Genomic DNA, 25,630 nt, shown 5'->3' on the forward strand with positions numbered 1-25,630 from the left:
GGAGTATAAGTAAGCCGCAGAAGCGAACTTACCAGCCAGTCGAGATTTGGTGTTTGTTTCTGCGATTGCATGACTGACACTCAAATTTTTCCTTTTTGCAGTGCTGCAACGATAAAGAAATGAACTCAAACATATTTCTGGGCACAGCAGAGAACGGCCTGCGGCACGATAAGATTGTTATACTTGATGCTGGGGCACAGTACGGCAAGGTGAGCTTAAAACCCAGAGTAGTTTAAAACTCTCCTTAAAATTGTCCCGATTTCTCCTTAGGTTATCGACCGTAAGGTACGCGAACTCCTCGTTGAGTCGGATATCCTTCCACTGGACACCCCAGCGGCTACGATACGCAACAATGGCTATCGAGGCATCATCATCTCCGGGGGTCCCAACTCAGTCTACGCAGAGGATGCACCTAGCTATGATCCTGATCTGTTCAAGCTTAAGATACCTATGCTGGGCATCTGCTACGGCATGCAGCTAATAAACAAAGAGTTCGGAGGCACAGTGCTCAAGAAGGATGTACGAGAGGATGGCCAACAAAATATCGAGATCGAGACCTCGTGTCCCCTCTTTAGGTGAGCCTGGCCTAATAAATCCCATAATAAGCAGCAACAAGAAAGTGTTTAGGTTGAAATGAGTTTATCTAAGCGCTGATACAATGCTGCCAGAACAATTTTAAAGCCAAGAACAGTTTAGTTTAGAGCAGTTTATAAACTGATCTACACGTGGCATAACATATTATTTATAATTACACTTTATTATTCTAATCTTACCTGTAATTAAATAACAACATTTTCGTATTCCATAGTCGCCTCAGTCGCACACAGTCGGTGCTGTTAACCCACGGTGATAGCGTTGAGAGAGTGGGCGAGAATTTGAAGATTGGTGGCTGGTCCACAAACCGCATTGTGACAGCTATTTACAATGAAGTACTCCGCATCTACGGCGTCCAGTTCCATCCTGAGGTGGACCTCACTATCAATGGCAAACAGATGCTATCGAACTTCCTGTACGAAATCTGCGAACTGACGCCTAACTTTACCATGGGTAGTCGAAAGGAGGAATGCATACGCTACATCCGCGAGAAAGTGGGCAGTAATAAAGTGTTGGTGAGTTTAGGAAATTACATTTTTATATAAGACATAAATATTTAAATGCAATCTTCATTTTACAGCTACTAGTCAGCGGCGGCGTGGATTCGAGTGTCTGTGCAGCTTTGCTCCGCCGTGCTTTGTACCCCAATCAGATAATTGCCGTACATGTAGATAATGGTATGGCAGTAGTTAAGACTTGTGAAATTTATTCATTTATATATTTTCTAAGAATAGAATTTTAAATTAATAATCGGTAAAGGCCGAATTTATATAATTCGTATTTTAAATTGTATATACTTTATATTTTAATCCTTACTCCTAGGTTTCATGCGCAAGAACGAAAGTGAAAAGGTGGAGCGTTCACTGCGCGATATTGGCATCGATTTAATCGTCCGAAAAGAAGGCTACACGTTCCTTAAAGGCACTACGCAAGTCAAGAGGCCCGGACAGTACTCCGTGGTGGAAACGCCTATGTTATGTCAGACTTATAATCCGGAGGAGAAACGTAAAATAATTGGTGATATATTCGTCAAAGTGACCAACGATGTAGTAGCCGAATTAAAACTAAAGCCCGAGGAAGTTATGTTGGCTCAGGGAACCCTCCGACCAGATCTAATCGAGTCCGCCTCGAACATGGTGAGCACGAATGCAGAAACAATCAAAACGCACCACAATGACACGGATCTGATCAGGTAAAAACCAATGGGCGGAAGACCCAATCTAGTTTTACTGCTTAGCTTTTTTTCTCTTAATTAATTTTTAGAGAGCTTCGTAACGCAGGACGTGTGGTTGAGCCGCTATGTGACTTCCATAAGGATGAAGTGCGCGACTTAGGCAATGATCTTGGACTGCCCCAAGAGCTTGTGGAGAGACAACCCTTCCCAGGTCCTGGCCTGGCGATCCGCGTCCTCTGCGCCGAGGAGGCATACATGGAGAAGGACTACTCAGAGACTCAGGCATGCTAACAATAAACAGCTGTCAAAGTTATTTTAATAAATTCTTTATTTATTTGTAGGTTATTATACGCGTGATTGTAGACTACAAGAATAAACTGCAGAAGAACCATGCTCTAATCAACCGCGTAACAGGGACCACGAGCGAGTCAGAACAGAAAGACCTATTGCGTATCTCTGCGAACTCGCAGATTCAGGCAACTTTGCTGCCCATCCGCTCCGTGGGCGTGCAAGGTGATAAACGGTCATACAGCTACGTAGTAGGTCTTTCAACTAGCCAGGAGCCAAACTGGCAGGACCTTCTCTTCCTGGCTAAAATCATACCGCGCATACTGCACAACGTGAACAGGGTGTGCTACATTTTTGGCGAACCCGTGCAGTACCTAGTGACGGATATAACGCACACCACACTGAATACGGTAGTTCTTTCGCAGCTAAGGCAAGCGGATGCTATTGCCAATGAAGTAAGTGAATTTAATTTGTCATAGGTAAAAAATGAAATTTATTATATCACAACCATTTTAGATCATAATGCAAGCTGGACTATACCGGAAAATCTCTCAGATGCCTGTTGTTCTCATACCCGTGCACTTTGACCGCGATCCCATTAACCGCACACCCTCATGCAGAAGGTCGGTAGTGCTGCGCCCGTTCATAACGAACGACTTTATGACTGGTGTGCCGGCTGAGCCCGGCTCCGTGCAACTGCCATTGCAAGTGAGTCAATGTTCAATCTATACGAAAAATTAATATTAAACCTTTATCTGCTCACAGGTCCTAAATCAAATTGTACACGATATATCCAAGCTGGACGGAATCTCGAGGGTGCTGTACGACTTGACAGCCAAGCCACCGGGCACCACCGAGTGGGAATGATGCGTTCAAATCAAAACTTTTAACAGCCATTTCATAGAAGTAGATGAGACAAAAAATATTCAACCAACCAATAAGCGGCGGGCGCTCGATATGAGGACAACGACTAATCAATGGACGTTCAGGTGGGATAAAGATCCAACGGTGGATGGATCGACCCTTGCTTTCGAGCCCATCGCAGCTGCTCCTGCCTTTTAAAGAGAAACGTTAAACGAGCAATTTATGAGGCGCAAATACAGAACTGCAACTGCCGCTTCGAAATTTAAAAACAATTCAGGTTCATTATATCGATGATACACGTATGTGTAGTTACTGTGGAATTAAGATCTAAAACAGATAGTAAACTATTTGCCAATAACACTTATGTACATTTTCATGTTTTGTTCCTTTTGAGAAAAGGAATGTGCCCACAAACCACGTAACAAACAAAATCAATTAATTTACGCATTTTTAGTTATATACAAAAAATATATATATTATATACATAATAATAAATAATTGCAAAATAACAAATTGTATATTTGCTAGAGAGGAAAGTGTTTTCGTGGCAAAAGGCATAAACAAAAGATTGTAAGAATACGAAACAAAAATATTGTAAGCTAAAATGATGAATTGTTATATAAAACGTCTATATTAAAAAAAATGGCAAAACCAGAAAAACAAAAACCATTATGATACAAGAAATGTAATAAAGCGAAAAATCGATTTAAATGTGTTTGCATTACATTTTTATTTTAAGTATCTGCAAGCCGAGACCTACGGCCTATTTTTTGCTTTTCTTAAGAAATATATATAATTCGTATTTTTAATTGTATATACTTTATATTTTAATCTTTACTCCTAGGTTTCATGCGCAAGAACGAAAGTGAAAAGGTGGAGCGTTCACTGCGCGATATTGGCATCGATTTAATCGTCCGAAAAGAAGGCTACACGTTCCTTAAAAGCACTACGCAAGTCAAGAGGACCGGACAGTACTCCGTGGTGGAAACGCCTATGTTATGTCAGACATATAATCCGGATGAGAAACGCAAAATAATTGGTGATATATTCGTCAAAGTGACCAACGATGTAGTAGCCGAATTAAAACTAAAGCCCGAGGAAGTTATGTTGGCTCAGGGAACCCTCCGACCAGATCTAATCGAGTCCGCCTAGAACATGGTGAGCACGAATGCAGAAACAATCAAAACGCACCACAATGACACGGATCTGATCAGGTAAAAACCAATGGGCGGAAGACCCATCTAAAACAGATAGTAAACTATTTGCCAATAACACTTATGTACATTTTCATGTTTTGTTCCTTTTGAGAAAAGGAATGTGCCTACAAACCACGTAACAAACAAAATCAATTAATTTACGTATTTTTAGTTATATACAAAAAATATATATATTATATACATATTAATAAATAATTGCAAGATAACAAATTGTATATTTGCTAGAGAGGAAAGTGTTTTCGTGGCAAAAGGCATAAACAAAAGATTGTAAGAATACGAAACAAAAATATTGTAAGCTAAAACTATGAATTGTTATATAAAACGTCTATATTAAAAAAATGGCAAAACCAGAAAAACAAAAACCATTATGATACAAGAAATGTAATAAAGCGAAAAATCGATTTAAATGTGTTTGCATTGCATTTTTATTTTAAGTATCTGCAAGCCGAGACCTACGGCCTATTTTTTGCTTTTCTTAAGAAATAGGGGCCCTAACTTGTCAATATTTGAATTTTTTGAAACGCTTCGCGGGAAAGAACCAACATGCTGTTTTGGTGATTTCTTAGCTTCTCAAGCGACGCCATCTTTTCTCTAATAGGTGTAGCTTTGCTTGGATTTTCTTGAATATTTCGCAGGTTTCTAGATGGACTTGTTTCAAGAGTAGGTCCCGAATGCTTGAGGTTCATCGGCTGATTAAAAAAAATATGTGGAAAAAATTTTAAGTGCTATTGTTGCTTAACTATAAACTTACAATCTTTCGAAGGGGTTTTCCCTGTTCTCGGTCAAACATGTGATTTAAAAATAAGAGTTTATCTGAATAAAAAAGTCTTGGCTGCGGCGATTCACCAGAAAACCTCGCGCCCTGCTCTTGGATGCGCCCAAGATCAACTTTATAGCGAAGCTTGTGGATCGTATGTTTCCAAAACCCAGATGGGGAGTCCACTTTCATTTCATTGGCGATCGCGTCCCAGATTCGGTCCTTGAGCTCAAAATTGAAGAAATCTTTGTTACACTGATTCCATAAGCATTTGTGATCTTCATACAAGGCGATTAACTTTAGTTTAGTCTTGGTGGTTTGCAAGAACTCTGGGCTAGGTGAGAAGGTGATAGGACTCTTTCGCAAAGAAGTGGCGTCAGTGTAAGAGTAGTAGCCTGTACCGGAGTCAAAGGACGTTGTACTTTGTTCCTGACGCTTTAGCTTTGCAGCTGGTAGGGCTCGACCTTTCCCCAACGAAAGCTTATCGGTGAGTGAAAAGAATTCAGTGGTGGAAGCAAATGAAGTTTTTCCTTGAGCTCTGCGTTTCATAGTCCTAGAATTGGATTTACTAATAATTTCGATTTTATTGACAATTCGACATATGTTCCAAAAGCTAAGGGTGATTAATGAAGTAATCTGCCCCAGTAGTTTTTCCAAAACATATGTATCTATTGATATTATGCTTTATTCTCCACTATATAATATATTTATCAACTTATTGTTGTGTCTTACGTCTTATAATTGTTACAATTAGATTAATAATGAAGGAAAAATAAAATAGAGGGCACGGGATATAGTAAAGAGCTTATTGTCCGCTTTTCGTTTTAAAATGTTGTTTATTAAATGAAAGAATCAGTTTAATACATATTACTTGAGTTTTATTCGCACAGTTTCATCGTCGAGGCAATAGTAGAGCATTTGGACAAATTTGAAATAAGAAAAATTGAAGAAAACGCATGTATAGCAAGAATTAAAATAAAATTGTGTATAATTATATGTATATATAAAATTCTTACAATTTCTCGCTATCGTTCGGTTACATAATTAACTTTTAAAACAGCACACTCGATATACTCAAAATATAATAAAAACAATTTGAATAAAATTGAATAACAATACCATAACTCGATTGCTTCCGTTGTGAGTTTGAGTGAGTTCACCAACAGGGAGGTGGTTGGGATAAGGGTTCTGGACTGGGTTTTTTAAGTAGGTTCAGGGCCATTTACTGGGCCAGCTCCTTCATGCGGTTAAGAGCGCTGCCGGCCTTGAACCAGCCGATCTGCAGGTCGTTCAGGGTGTGGTTGAGCTTGATCTTCTCGACCTTGTCGCCGTTCTTGATTTCGCAATCAACGGACTTTCCTGGTGCCAGGGAGTTCAGGTTGAGCAGAGAGATTTTGCTCGTGGGCTGGATCTGTTGGAATACAAATTATGGATGAAAACTATAGATACAGAAGAAGAAGGCCAAGAGTCGCAAACCTTATCGTAATCAGCGGGATTGGCGAAGGTAAGAGGCAGCAGACCCTGTTTCTTCAAGTTGGTTTCGTGGATACGGGCAAAGGACTTGACGATAATAGCACGGCCACCAAGGTGACGAGGCTCCAAAGCGGCATGCTCGCGGGACGAACCCTCGCCGTAGTTCTCATCGCCAACGGCCACCCACTTAACGCCATTGGCCTTGTAGTCACGGGCAACATCGGGAACTCCTCCCCAGGAACCGTTGCGCTGGTTCTTGATGTTGTTCATCTCGTTGTTTTCGTAGTTGGTGGCGCCGATAAACATGTTGTTGGAGATGTTATCCAAATGGCCACGGTACTTCAGCCAGGGTCCGGCAGCGGAGATGTGATCAGTGGTGCACTTTCCCTTAACCTTGATCAGAACAGTCAGATCGGTTAGATCCTGGCCGTTCCATTTGTCAAAGGGCTCCAGCAGCTGCAGACGCGTCGACTTGGGATCGACAGCCACCTTGACTTTCTCGCCACTCTGTGGGATTTCCAAATTGATTTTTAACAACACTATTAGTCAGTTTCGGAATTAGATGCACTTACGGGTGGTGGAGCAGTGTATGTGTCCTGGCCGGGGTCAAAGCCCTTGGCGGGCAACTCGTCGCCGAAGGGAGCCTTGAGCTTGAACTTCTTGCCATCAGCACCAGTAAGCTCGTCGGTCAGTGGGTTGAAGTCCAGACGACCGGCGATAGACAGAGCGGTGACCAACTCGGGACTGGTGACGAAACAATGGGTGGCCGGGTTAGCGTCGTTCCTGCCAGTAAAATTTCGGTTGTAGGAAGTGACAATGGTGTTTTTGTCGCCCTTCTTAACGTCCTGACGATCCCACTGTCCAATGCAGGGACCGCAAGCGTTGGCCAGAACGGTGCCGCCGAACTTGTCGAACACCTCAGAGATACCGTCGCGCTCGATGGTGGCACGGATTTGCTCTGATCCAGGAGTCACGTTGAAGGGGATCTTAGACTTTAGGCCATGGCTCATAGCATCCGTGGCGATGCTTGCGCAGCGACCCATGTCCTCATACGAAGAGTTGGTGCAAGAGCCTATAAGACCAACACGGATGTCCATAGGGTAGCCGTTCTTTTTCGAGTTCTCGCCCAGCTTGCTGATGGGATGGCCCAGATCGGGAGTGAATGGTCCATTAACATGGGGCTCCAGGGTGTCTAGGTTGATTTCAATCAGCTCATCGTATTCGCAATTCTTGTCAGCGGACAGAATCTTGCCCTGGTACTTCTGGGCTTCTGCAGCGATGCCAGCACGGCCGGTCGATTTCAGGTAATCACCCATGCGCTGGTTGAAGGGGAACAGAGAGGTGGTAGCTCCGATCTCGGCACCCATGTTGCAGATGGTAGCCATGCCTGTACAAGAGATGGAGTCAACACCCTTGCCGTGATACTCAATAATGGCACCGGTGCCTCCCTTGACAGTCAGGATATCGGCGACCTTCAGGATAACATCCTTGGGCGAGGTCCAACCGCTGATCTTTCCAGTCAAATTGACACCAATCACCTTGGGGCACTTCAGCTCCCAGGGGATGTCGGCCATCACGTCGACGGCATCAGCACCACCAACGCCAATGCACAGGCCACCCAAACCGCCACCGTTGGGGGTGTGTGAGTCAGTACCAATCATCAACAGGCCGGGGAAAGCGTAGTTCTCTAGAATGATCTGGTGGATGATACCGCTGCCTGGCTTCCAGAAGCCCAACCCGTACTTGGCACAGGTGCTGGCCAAGAAATCGTATACTTCCTTGTTCAGATCCTTGGCACGGGCCAAATCCTTGGGTCCTCCAATTTGGGCCTCGATTAAATGATCACAGTGAACAGTAGAGGGCACAGCAACCTTTTTCAGTCCGGAGGAGATAAACTGCAGTAGAGCCATTTGGGCGGTGGCATCCTGCATGGCCACGCGATCGGGACGAAGGCGCAGGTATGAAGTGCCGCGCACGATGTCCTGATTTTCAGGATCGTCCAGATGCGAGTACAGCACCTTTTCGGAGAGAGTCAGTGGGCGGTTCAAGCGCCCACGCACCACTTCCAGGCGCTTGTTTAGCTTCTCGTACGGCAGGTAGACGTCCGAGTCGAACTTGGACAGAGCCACCTTGGAGGCGGTGTAGCAGGAGGCGTGGAACTGGCGCACCATTGTGGCTTCGGACGCAACATGTTTCCCCAGTCGGCACACCTGGAAAGCGGATAGTGTTAAAGTGTTTAATTAAGCAATCAAGATTGAGTAATTAGTACAATGTAATTCTCTAGATTATGTACAGCGCGCACTCTAGTAGATTTGATTAATTCGATTGGGAGCTTGATTAGATTAATTCCTTTATCAAGAAATGTGTAAATCTTAAAAGGCACACCTTCTGGCGTGAGCAATCTTTTTTTATCGACGGTATAGTGGATGCCAAAGTGTTCTAAAGTGTTTTGAAGGAAAACCTGATTCAAATTGTAGAAAAACTGGGCATTCGCGACGGTTTTCGGTATGGCCACGATAGCGATCCCAACCACTTATCACCAAATTTAAAGACTTGGCTCGTCTAGAACTGCCCTCACGTAGTTATTTCGCCAGTACGGTCCACAGAACTAAATGTAATCAACAATGTACGTGCATATGTATATGCAAACAAATCGCAACAATTGCAATGACTTTTACATACGTCAAATAGGTCGTTAACTTGTTGGCAGAGTACAGTGAAGCCTTTCTCGAAGTTGGCGTGGAAATACCCCACTTGAAGGGCGAAGCTCCTCCAATGCGCGTGATACTCAAGTTGAACAGCGGAATCTTTTTACGCTATATTTAGTACGGGCATTATCAAAGTGTAAGTAAACCTGTCACAGATAAGACGGTCCTCCGTCCGAAGATATATGTATGCTCTAGAGGGTTTTCGCCTTCTGGTTAAATAACTGGGCCCTAGCGATTATGTAAATGCAAACACCGCCGAACGCCGCGAATCGCTGTTAATTGCTGTGGGCTACCGATTTAGCATGATACACTGCTGTGTAGAACTGCTGCACTGTAGAATCACAAACACTACGAACTCGGTTACCTAACCACTTCGAATTTACGTTTTTAGGTTAGAAAACGCTGTGCGAAAAATTTGCTTTATTTCGCTGCCCCCATCCTGTGTGTGTAAAAAATTGGCAACGATTTTTAGCAAACTTTCGCGCAGTTCTCTTTGTAATTGTCTTTATCACAGCTTTAAATTTGGGGTTCCATTCATAGATTATATACATAAACGTATATATGTGCGTGGTTAAATTTTGGGTTGACTGGAGGCACAGGAGCCGCGCTAGAACCTACCTGTGCCTTGGCGCTCATCAATCTCGCAGCCATAGTCGCTGATTAAGGGATACTCAATATAAACCCGACGAAATTGAAACTGCAGCGAAAGCTTTGAAGCCGTCAAAATTTTCAGCCCTCTCAGCCGGAAGATTTCAAGACAGACTAACTTCTTTACCACGGCGACCAGTGTTTGCAGGCGTCGCGCATACCCGTCAGCGCTTTCCCGCCGGCTAGTTTCCCGCCAAATTTGAGCCGTGAAATACACAAGTGCCATAGGAAGTCTATTAGTTCAGAACTAAATATATTGTAAATTTATTTTCTTCATAAGAATAATTCGACTTTTATGGGTTGGAATAATTATGGAACTTACCGTTTAACATTACCTGATTTTGTATGTGCTATAGCTTTTTTTTTAGCAGACAGCGCAGACGACCGACGTTTTCTTGCCCAACACTGTACGTTTGTTTGCGTGGGAGGACGATACTTTACCACATCTGCGCGAATAATAAATAGGCTCGGCTGTGAAAAATGTTTGACAATGGTCAGTCAGCACTAGTCGTGATCCCCTTGCTATGTCAGAGCGTCGCGAAGTGCAAGAGATACCTGGGGAGTACCAGCCAGTGCCCAGAGAACCAGAAGAGCCAACCCCTTTGACCACATCCTGTTGCCGGCGTTGCAATTGCGGTTTTGGGCTTCGGAATGAGCGGAATTTTGTTTTCTGTAATCACGGCTACATCATACCAGTGTTTATTCTCTTCGTTCTGGTGATGATTGTGCTTCTGTTACCTTGGGAGACCTACCGTCGAAACGAGAACGGAAACAGCCCAGTTCGGGTGGAGAAGCCGTTACCATGTCAACTCGAACTGGTGGAGAGCTTGCCGTTGGGGTTGAACTACAGCCAAGGGCAAAGCCACCCCCAACTAAGGAGCACCTTTGAGTCCTGGCAGTTTCTACTAGGCAGGGCAAAGACCTCGTTGGACATCGTTTCTCCGCACTGGACACTGCGCGGCTTGGACGTCAACGACAGCAGCACCCGGCCTGGAGATCAACTCTTTCAACAGCTACTGTCGAATGGAGATGCCGGCAGACCCAAGCTGCGCGTGCGGATTGTGGTTAATCGCAGCCAGGATAGCCTTTGGCATGCTGATGCCCGTATCTTGGCTAACTACGGGGCAGCCGATGTAGTGGGCATTAATTTTCTGCACTCTAAACTCTGGCTAGTGGACGGGGAGCACTTCTACTTGGGCACAGCCAGCATGGACTGGCGGTCGCTTACACAACGCAAGGAACTAGGTGTGCTGGCCAGGAATTGTCCTCATCTTGCTCAAGATCTGGGCAAGATCTTCAAGGCCTATTGGTACCTGGGCAACAATGAAGTCCCAGAGAAGTGGCCGTGGATGTACCACACGCACATTAATCAAAGAAGACCCTCTTTGCTAAGCATCAACAAAAAACATACAATGAGAGCCTATTTATCCACCTCGCCACCTGAGTTGATAGCCACTGGAAGGACCCAAGAGCTAGATGCCATTTTAGAAGCTATCGACAAGGCGACTGATGTTATACACCTTTCCTTAATGGAATATTCTCCTCGGTTAAGACGCAGTGACAAAATGGAATACTGGCCGGTGATAGACAATGCCTTGCGTAAAGCTGCCTTGGAAAGGGGTGTGGCCATTAAGGTGCTTATTTCGTGGTGGAAGTATTCCGATCCCAGTGAGGATCACTTCTTAAGGTCTCTACAGGCGCTCAACAAAATGACGGAGAAAGTGGATATACAAATGGTAATGGGTTTATACAATGTACTGCCAGGTTTTTTAAGAAATGCTTTGCTCTTGCAGCGACGATTTGTTGTGCCAACTACTGATGAACTGGAAAAGATTTCCGGCGGAAGGGTTAACTGCAACTCGTACTTAGTCACCGATAGCGTTGCCTTTATTGGCACCTCTAGCTTGTCGGGAGAGCATTTTACTTACTCAGCTGGCATTGGATTAGTCCTCCAGGAGATGGACTTCAACAATAATAGTCTCCGTACAGATTTAATGTCAATTTTTCTGCGGGATTGGTTTAGTCCCTATGCCCTGCCCCTGAAACCAACTTTACGAATTTGAATTCCGCTTTTAAACCCGCCGGCATTTTGCAACACAGCCATCAGCTGTTCATGTCATAACAATCGTCAGACCTAACCTCAAAACCTAAAGTAAATTTAAGTTCCACACCATCGAGTTAAAATAAAGCTAACATTTAAGCATGGCCAACAAGCCGACGCGCGATGTAATCGGCATCATCTTCAAGAATTTTTGGAAATCCCTTCGACCTCGTCAGTTTCGTGGGGACTATATTGGGGAAGACTATTTCGGGAATAAGTACTACGAAATTCCTGCAAATCCTTCGATTGGGAAGAGGAAGGCTTCCCGGTGGTTTGAACCAGTGGATAAGGAAGCCTTTGACCAGGAGCTGACAGCCGAATGGGAGGCGTGGCTACGTGGTCGCCGGGAAGAGCCGCCCACCCGTGAGGAGCTGGTGAAAAATCTTCAGATTATGGACATGAAGAAACGCAACGCCGCCGAATTGGAAGCAACATACGCCAAGGGCAAGGACGACAAGGCACTGCCCAAGCAGGTAGACGGACCTACCATTGGAACCTTTCCTAAATACAAGGAGTATGAGTTTATTCCTGGCAAGGAGCCGCCGGAGAAATAACTATTATTTTTTTGTTAATTTAATGTGTAAATATAGTTAAATTGATCTTAAATGTTCTACCATTCGTTCAAATCTAAGTCTTTAACAATATCCACGGCTCCACCCGCCTCATCGTATTCATCGTCCACAGTTGCTAGCCGCAATTTCTGTTTTTCGGGCATCTCCTTCTTCTTCTTTTTGGCTTTAGGCTGCTCAACTTCTACCTCCCCCTCATTCTGTACATCCTCATCGTCATCATCATCTGATCCCAAATGTAGGCCATCATTGTCATCATCTTCCGAGTCCGAGGGGAAGAGTTCTACCTCGCCGTTTTCATTCCTCACAGGTACTCCGGTTTTGGCCGGTAGTTTCTTAAGCTTGGGCACATCATAGTCCGCATTAATTTCATCCGTTTGCGCCGCCTGTCGTCGCTTCTTGGTCTCGTGTGTCTTCAGCCAGCTGGCATAGTAGACGTCCAGTGGAGTGCGCTTAAGATGGAGCTGCTGCTCCCAAGCGACGACCGCCTGTGCATCCTTTATGTCAAAGCTGACGCTACTCTTACCACGTTGCTGCTCTATGAAGCGGCCGCTTTCCTGAATCTTCTCAAGAAGCTGTTTAAGTTTCCGAGCATAATTGGCATTCCTGCAATCTTTAAGGTACGTTTTGATGGCCATGACAGTGGGCACCACCAAATCGCTAAAGGCCAGTGAGGCGGACTCGTGAGCGAGATATTCCAACAGAAGCCCAAACACTTGCTCGATTACTTCGTCACGGAAGCCATTTTCCGCCAACTGTCCTTTGTTAAGTCTAAGGACGCAGGTAAACTGCAGTGGCTTCATGGATACCGCCGAGTGCTTGCAGTTAAAGGTGTTGCTCTTTAATACCTCCACAATGAGTGGAAGCACCGGCACATATGTGTTCGTCTCTTTGGACAGAGAAATTAGGGTCTGAAGACAGTGGAATCGCAATGGGAAGTACTGAGCGGTGGGTATCAGCCGAATCACTCCGGTGGCAATGGTAACAAGGGGGTAAATCAGAGGCTGCAGCTGTGGTTTATTCGCACTTGCGCCCAGGAGATCCGCCCACAAGCGCAACGAGTTAATGAATTGCCAGTTGTAAACCGTTTGAAAACTGTCCTTTTTCTTAAGGATCACTGCGTTTCGCAGGTGAATGGCCAACTGACGGATGTAGAGAAAGGCATGTTGATAACTGACGTTTAAATCCAATGCAAACATTTCCACCAGCGAGCGGCGCATAAAGTTGATTCCTGGCAAAGTGTTTGGAGACACGAACTTCGAATTGCGCACGTAGGCCAGGTACATGGCTTTTAGAACGTGGTTCAGCATAGTCGCCTAGAAGATTCATTGGCATTAGCAGGGGATACAAAAATTAGCTAGTTCAAAGAATTTACCTGCTGTTTCCTCGTTATCTTTAAAATGCAGAGGAAGGCCAGAACTCGAACTGTTTCATCTCCAGTGGACCATAAGACAACCAGGTGCTTTAATATGGTCTTTCCAAGTGCCGAAAATGGGACCACCATGCCGGACATTTGATGCAGATGCTTCAGCAACACGCCCAAGATATTTGGACTAGACACCTGCTCCACCAGACGAATCAAATCCGTGAGGTAGTAGCGCAAACAGCCGCGCACCTTAACCCACTTTTTGTGCTTGTGCAGCGGTAGGCTGCTGTTGGGTCTAACACCCAGCAATCGAATAATGGCAGGCTGCAGGTGGATTACGCAGAGCTGAATTACTCCATTAAATGCAGCTGCCCCCACTACCTTAAATGCGGCAGCATTAGGCTGGTTCTCTCCTCCGTCTACTCCGTCGGCAGAGATACTGGCCAGGGCTGAATTGAAAGCCTGGATAACCTTGCGGACAATGTCAATGGATACGTTAGCCTGGCCCAATTGCTGTTCCCACTGATGCAACAGGTTGAGGGTGATCTTTTGGATGCTTCCAGCTGCCGCATCATCATCTTCCTCGTTCTCAAAGTCACTTTCATCGCTGGCCACCTCCAAATCTTCGGTGGGTTTATGGTACTGCTCGTTATCATCCTCGTCTTTATTTTTCTTTGTCGCTGTGTTTTCATTGTCTACCTCCCCCTCTTCATCATCATCATCTGTGTCCAGTAGATTAAAGTCCAGTAGCTTTTTATCATTCTTTTTCAAGAAATCGTAGAACTCTGGGTCTATATCTTTTAGCCCTTCGAGCTGCTCTTTGTGGGATCTCTTGGTTCTCTTTTTTGTGGGCTTCTCATTGTTAACTGGGTCGGCGACTTTCTGCTTCGGGTTTTTAGAGATAACTTTCGATGCAGAGGATTTTGGGGGTTTCGTCTTCCTGGAGGCATCCTTGGCGAGCTTCTTTTTGTTTAATTCAGGCTTGGATTTGCCAAGGGTCTTTACTTTTTTCGTAGCCAGCTTCATTTTTCAACGTGCAAACTAAAACAAAAATGCACGTGTGCCGTTCAACGAAGTTGCCACTTTGGTGAAATGTGGAGTGTTGCCATTGTGTTGGGAAATTACTACTAATATGCAGCTAAGAAATGAAACAAAAAATAAGCAAGCTTTAACAATTTCATTAAAATGCAAGCTATTTGCTTAACAATATTTACACTGTTTATAAAATTTTTCGATTGAGTTATCAGCCACCTTGAGTCTTTAGCAATAAATTATAGTAACTGAAATATTTATAAGTTGGTATATAATGGTCTTAGCAATTTGTTTGCTTAAAGTTATACAAATAAATAAAAATGCAAGTTTCCAAACATTACCAATAAATACATTTTATAATTAAAAGTACGTAGTTCGTAATTCGTATATGTACATATGTAGCTATCATTTAGAGAAAAATCCTTATATTACTGTATAAACAATTGCTATTTATAAATAGAAGCATACATATGTATATGTATATGTTGTGTTCTACCAATAACGAACGCAATACACTGCAAAAAACTTTTGTTCTTAAAAAAACAGAAAATCCGCCAAATATCCAGAACTACCGACGGCTTTGTTGTTGTGGGTGACTAGGTACATAAGTCGCAGGCAAATACTAAAACTTCGATGATTTTCGATAATTTTTTAAATCGATGGTTTCATCGATGTTTTATCACCTCTACAGTCAATTGCATTTGCAATTGGCAATTGCACTTGCTTCGCTTAGTAGTGAAAAATGGCACTCAAGAGCCACATGTACAACGCAATACCCGCCGGCATGGAGTCGGACGAGGAGGAGATGGAGAATCTAATGACCAATCTGAAGATAAAGCGCCTGGAGGACATCACGACAGGTGCTGGAATCGACGGCTGTAACTTTGACGCCACTTTAGACGTAAAGGCGGAAGAGTTTTTCAAGCTTTTCCGCGATATGTGGAACATGTATAGCAAGAAGAAGTCGCCGCATCTGCGCCAGGAATTTGGAAAGGCTTTAATGGGCCATCAGGATCCCCTACTGCTGGCCCTAAAGATCTTCGCTAACTGCCCCGACAGCAGCAACATCAAGCCGAAGAGCTTGTCCCATTTTGTGCTGGACACGGTATGCAAGCTCCACAAAGATTTTCCGCAGCTTGGCGAGGGCTGTGATCCCAACACCAGCATGATAGCCTTTAACTTTGTCAAGACGTCCGGCTTGCTGGCACTTAACAATGCTGTGATCCATGCCTACAGTCTACGCCAGATCCGCGACCTACTGCTTCCCAAGTTGCGCGAACTCCTGGACAACGGGTTGTACAAAGAGGTAACCCAGTGGTCCATCAGTCTGCAGTTGACGCACGAGTTCGACATGATGGAACTGGCATTCCCGTTGATTGCAATCGAGAAACTACCACTAGCCGAGGAGTATCTAGACTATGCCACACATCAGCGGCTGCCCTTTGTCAAGTTTTTGGATTCGTTGCTGCACAAGGAAAAGCCAGTTATAGAGCTCTGTGAGCATCTACTCCAGTAAGTATATACTTAAGTGGTCTTGAAATTGAGCTAATTTTATGGTCTTATGGTCTCTTTAACCTGCAGTCGGTACAAGAATCTTAAAATCTCTCATCACGTGCTCAGCTATCGTCCTATTGCCAAGATTGTGGCGCGTCTAGCCAAGAAGTATGGTTTCGACGACACTGTCACGCCCAACTATAAGTTCACAAAAACGTGCAGCTATTTGCATTACCTTTACCGCGAGTACGAGAAGGCGCGCATCAACCTGGCCAGTTTCCGCGAGCTGGTGAGCGTCCATGCCTATGACTACGCGCTGCGCACGGACTTCGTAATGTATATGGCCTCGGCTGGAGCTCATTCTGAGGCCATCTATTGGTACAAGGAGTTTAATATTGATCCGAAAGATTGTCCGCTGGAGATCAAGACGCAGGTCTTGCAAAATGGCGCTGGAAAATCGTCAGGCTGGGAATCCCTCAGCGAGGACCGCTGCGCCGCAAGTAGATGTGATATGTACCTGACCATGGACCTGCCCGACGAGTGCCTTATCATTGTGGACAAGGCTGAACAGTTCGATCGCATGTTGTACCATCTGCAGCAGGAGTACGTCATATACCTGGATTCTGAATGGATGCAGAGCGTTTGCGGAGATAATCAGTTGTGCGTGCTACAGATCGCCACCGGCCACAATGTCTACCTGATCGACTGCCTGGCAAGGGAGAGCCTATGCTCGGAACACTGGCGCTTGCTGGGCGCTAATATCTTCAACAACGTGAACATCCGTAAGGTTGGCTTCTCTATGGTCAGTGATCTCAGTGTATTGCAGCGCTCATTGCCCCTGCATCTGCGCCTTCAAATGCCTCACCACTACTTGGACCTTCGCAGCCTATGGCTGGAGTTGAAAAAGCAGCGCTTCGGCGTTGAGCTTCCCTTTGGCAATGTAAACCGGGCAGGAGACGCCCTCACGGATCTCTCATTGGCATGCCTTGGCAAGAAACTGAACAAATCAAACCAGTGTTCAAACTGGGCCAATCGACCGCTGCGTCGCGAGCAGATTCTTTATGCCGGTGAGTCGGGGATTGGCTCCCCAGAATCTAGCAAGACTAATTTACTACTTTACTTTTTTCCAGCCATGGATGCGCGATGTTTGCTGCTGATCTACAACACGCTCATTTCACGCGTTTCCTCCATACATGTGGCTATCGAAAAGAGCATCGCTAGCAATAACTTTCTCAGGCGGGGTGCCAATTTTAAGTGATTGAGAGGCTGGTCCCTGTTATATTCATGCCCCTTTTAAGGGATAGCGATTCTCACGAAAACGACAAAGGCGTTCGCCCAACTTAAATTAAGTCCAAATGTTATATGTAGTTACAAAGAGTATTTAACATATATTTAGTGATAGCCAGGCAGTTTGTTCACATTTTACAAATCAGAAAGAAACTATGTGACAAGTCGGATATGAAAAAATGAATTTTATTACGTTATGATTTCATGCTCACTGTATCTCCTTACTTTAAATACTTACATTATTCCAAATCATAAATACGTGTATTATTTGTATTTTCTGTTAAGGCCGTAAAACGAGCCTCTTGTTTACTCTCCCGCATAATCAAAACGGAATAAAAGCAATAAATAGGATTGAACAAATGTGGAGTGCTAAATTACTTTCAATAACATTGGGAGAAATAATATAAATGGAGTCAAATAACGACATTGCGTGATTATCCCAGCGGTGTGGCGTACTTGCTATTCCAGTCTCGCTCGAAAACATTTCGCAGATCGCTTCTAAGGGTATTAGTGGACTCGGTCTCAAGGGTTTCACTTAGCACCAGGCCAATACCAGCGGTGTCCGTAAAGTAGTCTCCACTCCAGTTGGAAGTTCCGATGTAAGCCACTCGATCTGTAACCATATACTTGTTGTGATTCACACGACCAAAGGGAATCTTTTCCTGGCTCGCATCAGTCGGCACTATAAATCGACGTATTTGTATATCAATTTTGTCTTCTTTGGAAGCCAAGTCCTGCAGTGACCTGAGATACCGGTCCTCACTGGGATTGGAGTGCTTCCACCACGAAATAAGGAGCTTCACAGCCACGCCCCGGTCTACAGCTGCCTTTCGCAGAGCGTCGTCAATAAACGGCCAATAGTGGTGATTCTTTTCGTAAATGATCAGTGGATAATAGTCCATAACCGCAATATTTACGTAAGTTATGGCTGAGTTAATAGTGTTAAGGATAGCGTCCAGGTCGTTTGTTCGTCCCGAGGCTGAAAGGGGAGGGGGTGAGCTAGATAGGAAGCCCTCCATAGTAATATTTGTGTTTACACGCAGCTGCATGGGCTGTTTCAAATTGTAGCCGGTCGAGTAATTCCAGTCCCAGTTGGGAATGCGAGAACTTTCACTGTTGCCTAGGTACCAGTACTCTCCAAAGATCTTGGCCACATCATTGGTCAGTCTTGGGCAGTTCTGGACTAGCACGCCCATCTCCTTGACTTGGGTCAGTGCCCGCCAATCCATATTGGCGCTGCCCAGATAAAAGTGCTGGTTGTCAACCACCCACAGCTTGGTGTGAAGCACTCCACTGCCAAAGTACTTAGGAAACGAGATGCTCACAACTTCGGCAGCACCAGCGCTGGCTAACAACTTTGTGTTCAAATTGGGTGACACACTAGAGGGTTCGCTCTGGGCAATGCGAATTTTGATCCTGGGCGACCTGCTTCCGCCATTTCCGTTGGCTAAGAGTCTTGAGAAGACATCCTCGCCCGGCCGAGTGCTGTTATCGGACACCCCGGGCGTATCCTCGGCCTTCAGTGTCCAATAGAAGGAAGCTATGTCTAGTGAGGTCTTTGCGCCCTCCAATAACTTCAGCCAAGCTTCGTAGGTGCTCAGGAACCGCGGACTGCCGTCGGGATATGTTAGTCCAATGGGTATGGATTCTACCAGTTGTATGTTGCAGTCAAACTTCTCCTGCAGACCATGACCCCTACCCCCTTTGTATTGATGCAGTCGTGGCCGCGGCTGCAGAAAAAGTAATAAGTGGTTTAAATAAAAAAAATGCTAACGTATGAAATCTTATATAAAGTATGTACATATGTATGTATATACCTGGAAGTAGGAGCTGCCAAGGAAAAGAAGCATGAACAAGGACACCGTCACCATTTGTCCCGCTTGCTGGTTTGCCGCCGGCCTCTGTCCCTCCCCGGCGTCCTGAACGGGAGCAGTGTTCTGGACAGTGCAAGTGGCATTCTCCACATCTGGCTCTTGGTCCTCAAGCTTCTTGTATTCCGGCATGTCTACAAATAGCAAGACCTGCGATTAGCCACAAAAGTTTGCTTATCCTTATCGCTATGGCAAGTGATTGATAGAGCTTGGGGTTTTCTTTTTGATAGGCGCTAGAAAGAATGATAAATAACTAACCCGATCGGAACTGTAAACAGTGCCCCGTTTCCATTCCATTTGTTCCTTTCTCACAGAAATTTCATTCCTTAACTGCGTACTTGCGTATGGGAAAAAGGGGCGTAGTTTTTCTGTCTTTATAAATATATATATACACTTTTAACAGAATAAAATGACCTAGAATTAATAGAAAATGCCAAATAATAAATAACTTTTAATTTTGCCAGTCGTCAAGCCCCTTCATGTTTTTGGGTGCGCCCATGCGTTTGTTGTGGCAACGAAACAAAGTCAGCTGTTTTTTATCACAGTTTTTTTTTCTCGCAAAAATGCTGCGAAATTCATTGTTTGAAAGCAGGTAATTCTATTTTTGAAACTGCGATAATAGATTACATTACATGTTTGCATTCCAGCAAGCTAAGACATTTGCCAGCAATTGCTATCCTGCCCAAATTGACAAGGAGCAGCAGCACGGCGAAGCCACTGGATGCTGTCACCCAAAAGGAAGTGCGGCACCATGAGAATCACGCCTCAGAGTGGTGGAACCAAAATGGAGCCATGAGTGCTCTACATGCCCTGAATGAGATTAGGTAAGCTATACAGATTTTATGTCCAAAAGGTTTATTGATTAGACCTTTGCACCTTTCAGGGTTCCCTTCATCAGAGATGGCATCATTTCGCGTGGCACTGTTAAGCCAGGTTACGTAAAGACCACCAAGGTGTTGTTTGGTCAAAATATTCTGGAGGTCGGATGTGGCGGAGGATTGCTCACAGAACACTTGGCGCGCCTTGGTGCCCAGGTGACTGGCATAGATCTTGGCGAGAAGTTAATACAGGCGGCTCGCGAGCACGTCAAATGCTCCAGTCCAGAGTTGGCCAACAGAGTGGTGTACAAAATGGAGCCTGTGGATCAACATGCCAAGACCAATTGCGAATGCTATGATGCGGTGATAGTGTCAGAAGTTCTGGAGCACGTCAACGATAAAGTGGCACTGCTGGAGGCCAGTATACGCACCTTAAAGCCTGGAGGATCCATCTTCATCACCACTCTGAACAAAACTATACCCAGTTGGTTCGGCGGCGTAGTCCTTAGCGAGTATGTTCTAGGTCTGGTACCCAGAGGAACACATCACTGGGACAAATTGATTTCGCCATTGGACGTTCAGCGCATCTTGGATACAAGTAAGTTTATCTAATAAGGCTTTATAGTCAGGATAGTTATACCCGTTACTCGTAGAGTAAAAGGGTATACTAGATTCGTTGAAAAGTATGTAACAGGCAGAAGGAAGCGATTCCGACCATATAAAGTATATATATTCTTGATCAGGATCAATAGCCGAGTCGATCTGACCATGTCCGTCTGTCCGTCCGTCTGTCTGTCTGTCTGTCCGTCCGTATGAACGTCGAGATCTCAGGAACTATAAAAGCTAGAATGTTGAGAATAAGCATACAGACTCCAGAGACATAGACGCAGCGCAAGTTTGTCGATTCATGTTGCCACGCCCCCTCTAACGCCCACAAACCGCCCAAAACTGCCACGGCCACACTTTTGAAAAATGTTTTAATATTTTTTCATTTTTGTATTAGTCTTGTAAATTTCTATCGATTTGCCAAAAAACTTTTTGCCACGCCCACTCTAACGCCCACAAACCGTCAAAAACTGTCAGTGATGAAGACTCTTCTTCACACTTCCACTAGCTGAGTAACGGGTATCAGATAGTCGGGGAACTTGACTACAGCGTTCTCTCTTGTTTTGTCTTTCCTTTTACCAACTCCAATACTATTTTTCTTTTGTTTACCTGCAGTGAATTGTCAGACGGTGATGGTAAATGGAAGCACCTACGATTTTTGGAGCAACACATGGCGCTGGATCAACAACAACCAGATGTGCTATGCCCTGCATGCGGTGAAACAACCACAGCGCGAATACAATTGAATTCGTATTTTTATTTAACTAAGAGCTAAGTCAGTAGTAAACTAAGTAGTAAACTAATCGTCATCCGATCGTGGTTTCTTAAAGTTTTGCTTCCTCGTGGAATGTGGATTTCCACTGTCTTCGCCGATCTTCTTTCTTTTAAAGTCCTTTTTGGTGTTAAACTTTTTGCTCATGCTGCCGGTGACCGTCGGCGCCTTGTTGGCATAATAAGCCTTCACCATGTCTTGGTCGGAGACCTCCTTGGGCTGCTCCGGCCTCGCGCGGCCCTCTTTTTCTGCCAGCTCCTGTTCCATGAGAATTTCCAGCTCCGGATTCATACCCCGGAAACTGAGGCGTCCGTCTATCAGGCCTGCGCATATTGAGTAGCTGGACTCCACCATAAAATTCGAGGTGGAATTAAGCATCTTTTGGTTGATCTCGTTGGAGTACAGTGCTCTACTCTGTTCATCGTCTGCCTCCTTTTCTACTTTATTTTTTGTGCGCTGCATAAACTTCATGTCCAGGACACCACGCGAAAGTCTTGGCTTTGATTTGGCTGGCATTTTCTTATTATATTTTAACAATAAAGTAGAAAGACCTTTCACCTTAAATATAAGTGCGAAAACCTTAGGCACGTTTATTTTTTTTCAAAGCAGAATGACCGAACAAAACAAACGGGTATAGCCAGTGCTGCAAAGCGTTGTTTAGCTTAGCTAGAAAACGTGGCGCTCCCTTTTGTTGATGCGATGTTTAAAGTAAATATTCAAATTACCTTTGAAAACCTTTCGTTTTTTGGCTAACTTTTAAGCAGTGACAAATATTCGAGTAATTAATTAATACAAATACAATAATGCAAATACCTTGTTGTCTTTTGCGGAGAAAGCAACGGAGATCCTAAAAAGAAACAAGAAGCAGTATTATCAGACAATACATCTTAAGGACTAGCTAACCATTGATATACGAAAAAATTATTATAAACATTTTAAGATACATTTTTTTAATACAAATTAATTTTGCGACCAAGTAGAAATTACTGGATGATCTGTGTGACTGAAGACGAATACTAAGTGTAATACAGGTATTAAATGCACTGCAGATAAAGATAAATCAAATAACAGAAAATATACAATTTTGTCCTGTTTCAAATATAGTGTTGTACATGTGCACAAACATCGATTAATCGATTTACTATCGTCGTGGCAGCGTCGCTTTGCCACACTGCGTAGTGCACACGAAGAATAGAGGGAGAATGAAAAAAATGACATAAATGGCGGAAAGCAAACCTAGCGCCAACATTCGTATTTTCATTTAATTTTCGCTCCAAAGTGCAATTAATTCCGGCTTGTTGATCGCTGCATATCGATTGCAGCCACACAAAGAGTTACCAGGACGGGAATTTAGCCATCTTGTCGATTGTGGGTCATGTACAAGCGCAAAACCGCGAGTATTGTTAAAAGAGACAACTCCGCAGCGGGCACCTCCTCTTCGGTTATGATGATGAAGGTGGATTCCGCTGAAGCTTCGGTCCGGTCGCAGAGCTACGAGTCCACACCCGTTAGCATGGACACTTCTCCAGATCCACCCACGCCAATTAAGTCCCCTTCGCATTTACAATCGCAATCGCAGCCTGGACAACAGCGCTCCGTGGGCTCACTGGTCCTGCTCACACAGAAGTTCGTGGATCTCATGAAAGCCAACGACGGCTCCATCGACCTGAAAGCGGTACTATAACTGCTTACCATTAAGTGCTTATCTTTAATATCGTCTAATTTTTCCCTCTGCAGGCAACCAAAATCTTGGACGTGCAGAAGCGCCGAATATACGATATTACCAATGTGTTGGAGGGCATTGGACTAATAGATAAGGGCAGACACTGCTCCCTAGTGCGCTGGCGGTAAGACATCATTTGCATTTTGCGAACTCTAACTAAACATGTTAATGCAGAAACAAAATGAGGTGTAGCTTTTCAGCACTTCAAAATACTATACAAACAGGTGGAATTTACTTTCATATTTTTATACCCGTTACTCGTAGAGTAAAAGGGTATACTAGATTCGTTGAAAAGTATGTAACAGGCAGAAGGAAGCGTTTCCAACCATATAAAGTATATATATTCTTGATCAGGATCAATAGCAGAGTCGATCTGGCCATGTCCGTCTGTCCGTCCGTATGAACGTCGAGATCTCAGGAACTACAAAAGCTACAAAGTTGAGATTCAGCATGCAGACTCCAGAGACATAGAAGCAGCGCAAGTTTGTCGATTCATGTTGCCACGCCCACTCTAACGCCCTCAAACCGCCTAAAACTGCCACGCCCACACTTTTGAAAAATGTTTCGATATTTTTTCATTTTTGTGTTAGTCTCCTTAATTTCTATCGGTTTGCCAAAAAAATATTTGCCACGCCCACCCTAACGCCCACAAACCGCCAAAAGCTGCCACGCCCACACTTTTGAAAAATGTTTTGATATTTTTTCATTTTTGTATTAGTCTTGTAAAATTCTATCGATTTGCCAAAAAACTTTTTGCCACGCCCACTTTAACGCCCACAAACCGCAAAAACTTTGAGTGTTGTGTGTCCTGCGCACTTTCACCATCTGAGTAACGGGTATCAGATAGTCGGCGAACTCGACTATAGCGTTCTCTCTTGTTTAAAGTATAATTCCACTTAAATATTTCATTAAAAATTATTAAAAATGTGAATATTCTAGTGGCGGGGGCTTCAACAATGCCAAGGACCAGGAGGACTACGACCTGGCACGTAGCCGGACTAATCACCTAAAAATGGTGGAGGACGACCTAGACAGGCAACTGGAGTATGCACAGCGCAACCTGCGTTATGTTATGCAGGATCCCTCGAATAGGTCGTATGCATATGTGACACGTGATGATCTGCTGGACATCTTTGGAGATGATTCCGTATTCACAATACCGAATTATGACGAGGAAGTAGATATCAAGCGAAATCATGTAGGTTTAACTTCCTGCTATATTCTACAATCTTTTTAAAATCTTCCTTTGTATAAACTTTTTGATATTGAAGATCATTGAACTACTTTATGTGTTTTTCGATTGGTTTCAACGAAGGAAAGTGTACATTTTTCTTAAAATAGGTGATTAAAGAAAATATTATTTTTACAGTACGAGCTGGCTGTGTCGCTGGATAATGGCAGCACAATCGACATTCGCCTGGTGACGAACCAAGGAAAGAGTACCACAAATCCGTACGATGCGGACGGGTTCTTTGACTATCGCCGTCTGGACACGCCTTCACCTTCAACGTCGTCGCACTCGAGCGAGGATGGTAACACTCCAGTATGCACGGGAAACGTGATCACCGACGAGCACGGCTACTCGTGCAATCCCGAGATGAAGGATGAAATGAAACTCTTGGAGAACGAGCTAACGGCAAAGATAATCTTTCAAAATTATCTGTCCGGGCACTCGCTTCGCCGATTTTATCCCGATGATCCGAATCTAGGTTTGTTTTGTTTTCTTGCCATTTTCAAGGATCCCATGCTTTACTTGATCCTGTTCAATGTTGCAGAAAACCCCCCGCTGGTTCAGCTTAATCCACCGCAGGAAGACTTCAACTTTGCGTTAAAAAGCGATGAAGGTATCTGTGAGCTGTTTGACGTTCAGTGCTCATAACTGTGGGGCGGGATGTACACCTTAGGACTGTAGCTACACTGCAACTGGCCGCGTGCGTTGTGCAAATATTTATGATTAGTACAATTTTGACTTTTGGTTTCTATATATCGTCTAGAAATTTTTAATTAGTTTAATAACTTGTAATTTCACCACACTAACAGCAAAACCAATATATTCATAAATGCACACATTGTAGGTTGTGTATTTGATTTAAACTCAAGTTGTGTGGGGTTTATTTGACTCAAGCGGAAGTCTTTTGCAATTAGAATGCTCTTGGTACAAATATTTTTCAAGAAATGCATATTTATGTACCTTTTCTATTTTAAGTTTATCTTTACGGCACAACCAAAACTTTTAAAGATGTGTGTGGGTGGACACATACAAATGAT

The 25,630-nt window shown here is 44.2% G+C and overlaps 12 protein-coding genes and 1 non-coding gene across 13 annotated transcripts; 8 read left to right on the forward strand and 5 right to left on the reverse strand.

Moving 5' to 3' along the window:
• The first annotated feature begins 101 nt into the window (after positions 1-101).
• Positions 102-3,631, forward strand: LOC122612332 (GMP synthase [glutamine-hydrolyzing]). The gene is made up of 9 exons (XM_043785877.1): positions 102-209; positions 271-575; positions 809-1,109; positions 1,175-1,271; positions 1,417-1,786; positions 1,858-2,050; positions 2,110-2,511; positions 2,573-2,764; positions 2,822-3,631. The coding sequence occupies exons 1-9, from the start codon at positions 120-122 to the stop codon at positions 2,921-2,923; spliced, it is 2,052 nt and encodes a 683-aa protein (XP_043641812.1). The 5' UTR covers positions 102-119; the 3' UTR covers positions 2,924-3,631.
• Positions 603-739, forward strand: LOC122615352. The gene has a single exon (XR_006325805.1).
• Positions 3,632-3,677: 46 nt separating the features above from the next.
• On the forward strand, positions 3,678-4,517 carry LOC122613412 (GMP synthase [glutamine-hydrolyzing]-like). The gene is made up of 2 exons (XM_043787570.1): positions 3,678-4,134; positions 4,234-4,517. The coding sequence occupies exon 1, from the start codon at positions 3,770-3,772 to the stop codon at positions 4,070-4,072; it is 303 nt and encodes a 100-aa protein (XP_043643505.1). The 5' UTR covers positions 3,678-3,769; the 3' UTR covers positions 4,073-4,134; positions 4,234-4,517.
• A 21-nt stretch (positions 4,518-4,538) lies between these two features.
• Positions 4,539-5,523, reverse strand: LOC122613411. Its single transcript, XM_043787569.1, has 2 exons — positions 4,889-5,523; positions 4,539-4,826 (listed from the first exon to the last, which is right to left on the reverse strand). Exons 1-2 carry the CDS (start codon positions 5,441-5,443, stop codon positions 4,629-4,631), a joined length of 753 nt encoding a protein of 250 aa, XP_043643504.1. The 5' UTR covers positions 5,444-5,523; the 3' UTR covers positions 4,539-4,628.
• Positions 5,524-5,864: 341 nt separating this feature from the next.
• Positions 5,865-9,847, reverse strand: LOC122613410 (probable aconitate hydratase, mitochondrial). Its single transcript, XM_043787568.1, has 4 exons — positions 9,694-9,847; positions 6,940-8,577; positions 6,371-6,874; positions 5,865-6,305 (listed from the first exon to the last, which is right to left on the reverse strand). Exons 1-4 carry the CDS (start codon positions 9,724-9,726, stop codon positions 6,117-6,119), a joined length of 2,364 nt encoding a protein of 787 aa, XP_043643503.1. The 5' UTR covers positions 9,727-9,847; the 3' UTR covers positions 5,865-6,116.
• A 255-nt stretch (positions 9,848-10,102) lies between these two features.
• LOC122615328 (5'-3' exonuclease PLD3) lies at positions 10,103-11,932 on the forward strand. Its single transcript, XM_043790371.1, has 2 exons — positions 10,103-11,459; positions 11,517-11,932. The coding sequence occupies exons 1-2, from the start codon at positions 10,248-10,250 to the stop codon at positions 11,784-11,786; spliced, it is 1,482 nt and encodes a 493-aa protein (XP_043646306.1). The 5' UTR covers positions 10,103-10,247; the 3' UTR covers positions 11,787-11,932.
• LOC122615329 (NADH dehydrogenase [ubiquinone] 1 alpha subcomplex assembly factor 2) lies at positions 11,824-12,430 on the forward strand. Its single transcript, XM_043790373.1, has one exon. The coding sequence runs from the start codon at positions 11,926-11,928 to the stop codon at positions 12,376-12,378; it is 453 nt and encodes a 150-aa protein (XP_043646308.1). The 5' UTR covers positions 11,824-11,925; the 3' UTR covers positions 12,379-12,430.
• On the reverse strand, positions 12,331-14,840 carry LOC122615327 (nucleolar complex protein 2 homolog). Its single transcript, XM_043790370.1, has 2 exons — positions 13,769-14,840; positions 12,331-13,709 (listed from the first exon to the last, which is right to left on the reverse strand). The coding sequence occupies exons 1-2, from the start codon at positions 14,783-14,785 to the stop codon at positions 12,435-12,437; spliced, it is 2,292 nt and encodes a 763-aa protein (XP_043646305.1). The 5' UTR covers positions 14,786-14,840; the 3' UTR covers positions 12,331-12,434.
• A 640-nt stretch (positions 14,841-15,480) lies between these two features.
• On the forward strand, positions 15,481-17,928 carry LOC122612575 (exonuclease mut-7 homolog). Its single transcript, XM_043786286.1, has 3 exons — positions 15,481-16,303; positions 16,373-17,352; positions 17,416-17,928. The coding sequence occupies exons 1-3, from the start codon at positions 15,534-15,536 to the stop codon at positions 17,541-17,543; spliced, it is 1,878 nt and encodes a 625-aa protein (XP_043642221.1). The 5' UTR covers positions 15,481-15,533; the 3' UTR covers positions 17,544-17,928.
• Positions 17,929-18,002: 74 nt separating this feature from the next.
• Positions 18,003-19,831, reverse strand: LOC122612576 (5'-3' exonuclease PLD3). The gene is made up of 3 exons (XM_043786287.1): positions 19,702-19,831; positions 19,390-19,577; positions 18,003-19,302 (listed from the first exon to the last, which is right to left on the reverse strand). Exons 1-3 carry the CDS (start codon positions 19,733-19,735, stop codon positions 18,007-18,009), a joined length of 1,518 nt encoding a protein of 505 aa, XP_043642222.1. The 5' UTR covers positions 19,736-19,831; the 3' UTR covers positions 18,003-18,006.
• Positions 19,832-19,875: 44 nt separating this feature from the next.
• On the forward strand, positions 19,876-21,696 carry LOC122612578 (ubiquinone biosynthesis O-methyltransferase, mitochondrial). Its single transcript, XM_043786290.1, has 4 exons — positions 19,876-20,035; positions 20,091-20,267; positions 20,327-20,859; positions 21,483-21,696. The coding sequence occupies exons 1-4, from the start codon at positions 19,923-19,925 to the stop codon at positions 21,611-21,613; spliced, it is 954 nt and encodes a 317-aa protein (XP_043642225.1). The 5' UTR covers positions 19,876-19,922; the 3' UTR covers positions 21,614-21,696.
• LOC122612579 (M-phase phosphoprotein 6) lies at positions 21,605-22,352 on the reverse strand. The gene has a single exon (XM_043786291.1). It carries the CDS (start codon positions 22,153-22,155, stop codon positions 21,667-21,669), a length of 489 nt encoding a protein of 162 aa, XP_043642226.1. The 5' UTR covers positions 22,156-22,352; the 3' UTR covers positions 21,605-21,666.
• A 460-nt stretch (positions 22,353-22,812) lies between these two features.
• LOC122612577 (transcription factor E2F2) lies at positions 22,813-25,433 on the forward strand. The gene is made up of 5 exons (XM_043786288.1): positions 22,813-23,314; positions 23,377-23,486; positions 24,302-24,560; positions 24,732-25,071; positions 25,138-25,433. The coding sequence occupies exons 1-5, from the start codon at positions 23,015-23,017 to the stop codon at positions 25,239-25,241; spliced, it is 1,113 nt and encodes a 370-aa protein (XP_043642223.1). The 5' UTR covers positions 22,813-23,014; the 3' UTR covers positions 25,242-25,433.
• Positions 25,434-25,630: the final 197 nt, after the last annotated feature.

This window comes from Drosophila teissieri, chromosome 2R, assembly GCF_016746235.2.
Source record: "Drosophila teissieri strain GT53w chromosome 2R, Prin_Dtei_1.1, whole genome shotgun sequence".
NCBI lineage: Eukaryota > Metazoa > Arthropoda > Insecta > Diptera > Drosophilidae > Drosophila > Drosophila teissieri.

What these genes read in the sequence shown, in the direction of transcription:
- LOC122612332 (XM_043785877.1), top strand. Translation starts at nt 120, where the DNA reads ATGAACTCAAACATATTTCTGGGCACAGCAGAGAACGGCCTGCGGCAC. An exon ending in TGGGCAGTAATAAAGTGTTG is followed by an intron (nt 1,110 to 1,174) that starts GTGAGTTTAGGA and finishes TTCATTTTACAG; the next exon opens with CTACTAGTCAGCGGCGGCGT. An exon ending in AATGACACGGATCTGATCAG is followed by an intron (nt 1,787 to 1,857) that starts GTAAAAACCAAT and finishes ATTAATTTTTAG; the next exon opens with AGAGCTTCGTAACGCAGGAC.
- LOC122613412 (XM_043787570.1), top strand. Translation starts at nt 3,770, where the DNA reads ATGCGCAAGAACGAAAGTGAAAAGGTGGAGCGTTCACTGCGCGATATT.
- LOC122613411 (XM_043787569.1), bottom strand. Translation starts at nt 5,443, where the DNA reads ATGAAACGCAGAGCTCAAGGAAAAACTTCATTTGCTTCCACCACTGAA. An exon ending in GAAAACCCCTTCGAAAGATT is followed by an intron (nt 4,827 to 4,888) that starts GTAAGTTTATAG and finishes TTTTTTAATCAG; the next exon opens with CCGATGAACCTCAAGCATTC.
- LOC122613410 (XM_043787568.1), bottom strand. Translation starts at nt 9,726, where the DNA reads ATGGCTGCGAGATTGATGAGCGCCAAGGCACAG. An exon ending in TGATGAGCGCCAAGGCACAG is followed by an intron (nt 8,578 to 9,693) that starts GTAGGTTCTAGC and finishes TCCGCTTTCCAG; the next exon opens with GTGTGCCGACTGGGGAAACA. An exon ending in ATCCCGCTGATTACGATAAG is followed by an intron (nt 6,306 to 6,370) that starts GTTTGCGACTCT and finishes GTATTCCAACAG; the next exon opens with ATCCAGCCCACGAGCAAAAT.
- LOC122615328 (XM_043790371.1), top strand. Translation starts at nt 10,248, where the DNA reads ATGTCAGAGCGTCGCGAAGTGCAAGAGATACCTGGGGAGTACCAGCCA. An exon ending in AGAAAGTGGATATACAAATG is followed by an intron (nt 11,460 to 11,516) that starts GTAATGGGTTTA and finishes TTGCTCTTGCAG; the next exon opens with CGACGATTTGTTGTGCCAAC.
- LOC122615329 (XM_043790373.1), top strand. Translation starts at nt 11,926, where the DNA reads ATGGCCAACAAGCCGACGCGCGATGTAATCGGCATCATCTTCAAGAAT.
- LOC122615327 (XM_043790370.1), bottom strand. Translation starts at nt 14,785, where the DNA reads ATGAAGCTGGCTACGAAAAAAGTAAAGACCCTTGGCAAATCCAAGCCT. An exon ending in AGATAACGAGGAAACAGCAG is followed by an intron (nt 13,710 to 13,768) that starts GTAAATTCTTTG and finishes TGAATCTTCTAG; the next exon opens with GCGACTATGCTGAACCACGT.
- LOC122612575 (XM_043786286.1), top strand. Translation starts at nt 15,534, where the DNA reads ATGGCACTCAAGAGCCACATGTACAACGCAATACCCGCCGGCATGGAG. An exon ending in CTCTGTGAGCATCTACTCCA is followed by an intron (nt 16,304 to 16,372) that starts GTAAGTATATAC and finishes TTTAACCTGCAG; the next exon opens with TCGGTACAAGAATCTTAAAA. An exon ending in CGAGCAGATTCTTTATGCCG is followed by an intron (nt 17,353 to 17,415) that starts GTGAGTCGGGGA and finishes ACTTTTTTCCAG; the next exon opens with CCATGGATGCGCGATGTTTG.
- LOC122612576 (XM_043786287.1), bottom strand. Translation starts at nt 19,735, where the DNA reads ATGGAAACGGGGCACTGTTTACAGTTCCGATCGG. An exon ending in CTGTTTACAGTTCCGATCGG is followed by an intron (nt 19,578 to 19,701) that starts GTTAGTTATTTA and finishes TGCTATTTGTAG; the next exon opens with ACATGCCGGAATACAAGAAG. An exon ending in TTGGCAGCTCCTACTTCCAG is followed by an intron (nt 19,303 to 19,389) that starts GTATATACATAC and finishes CTTTTTCTGCAG; the next exon opens with CCGCGGCCACGACTGCATCA.
- LOC122612578 (XM_043786290.1), top strand. Translation starts at nt 19,923, where the DNA reads ATGTTTTTGGGTGCGCCCATGCGTTTGTTGTGGCAACGAAACAAAGTC. An exon ending in AATTCATTGTTTGAAAGCAG is followed by an intron (nt 20,036 to 20,090) that starts GTAATTCTATTT and finishes TTTGCATTCCAG; the next exon opens with CAAGCTAAGACATTTGCCAG. An exon ending in TCAGCGCATCTTGGATACAA is followed by an intron (nt 20,860 to 21,482) that starts GTAAGTTTATCT and finishes GTTTACCTGCAG; the next exon opens with TGAATTGTCAGACGGTGATG.
- LOC122612579 (XM_043786291.1), bottom strand. Translation starts at nt 22,155, where the DNA reads ATGCCAGCCAAATCAAAGCCAAGACTTTCGCGTGGTGTCCTGGACATG.
- LOC122612577 (XM_043786288.1), top strand. Translation starts at nt 23,015, where the DNA reads ATGTACAAGCGCAAAACCGCGAGTATTGTTAAAAGAGACAACTCCGCA. An exon ending in GCTCCATCGACCTGAAAGCG is followed by an intron (nt 23,315 to 23,376) that starts GTACTATAACTG and finishes TTCCCTCTGCAG; the next exon opens with GCAACCAAAATCTTGGACGT. An exon ending in TAGATATCAAGCGAAATCAT is followed by an intron (nt 24,561 to 24,731) that starts GTAGGTTTAACT and finishes TTATTTTTACAG; the next exon opens with TACGAGCTGGCTGTGTCGCT.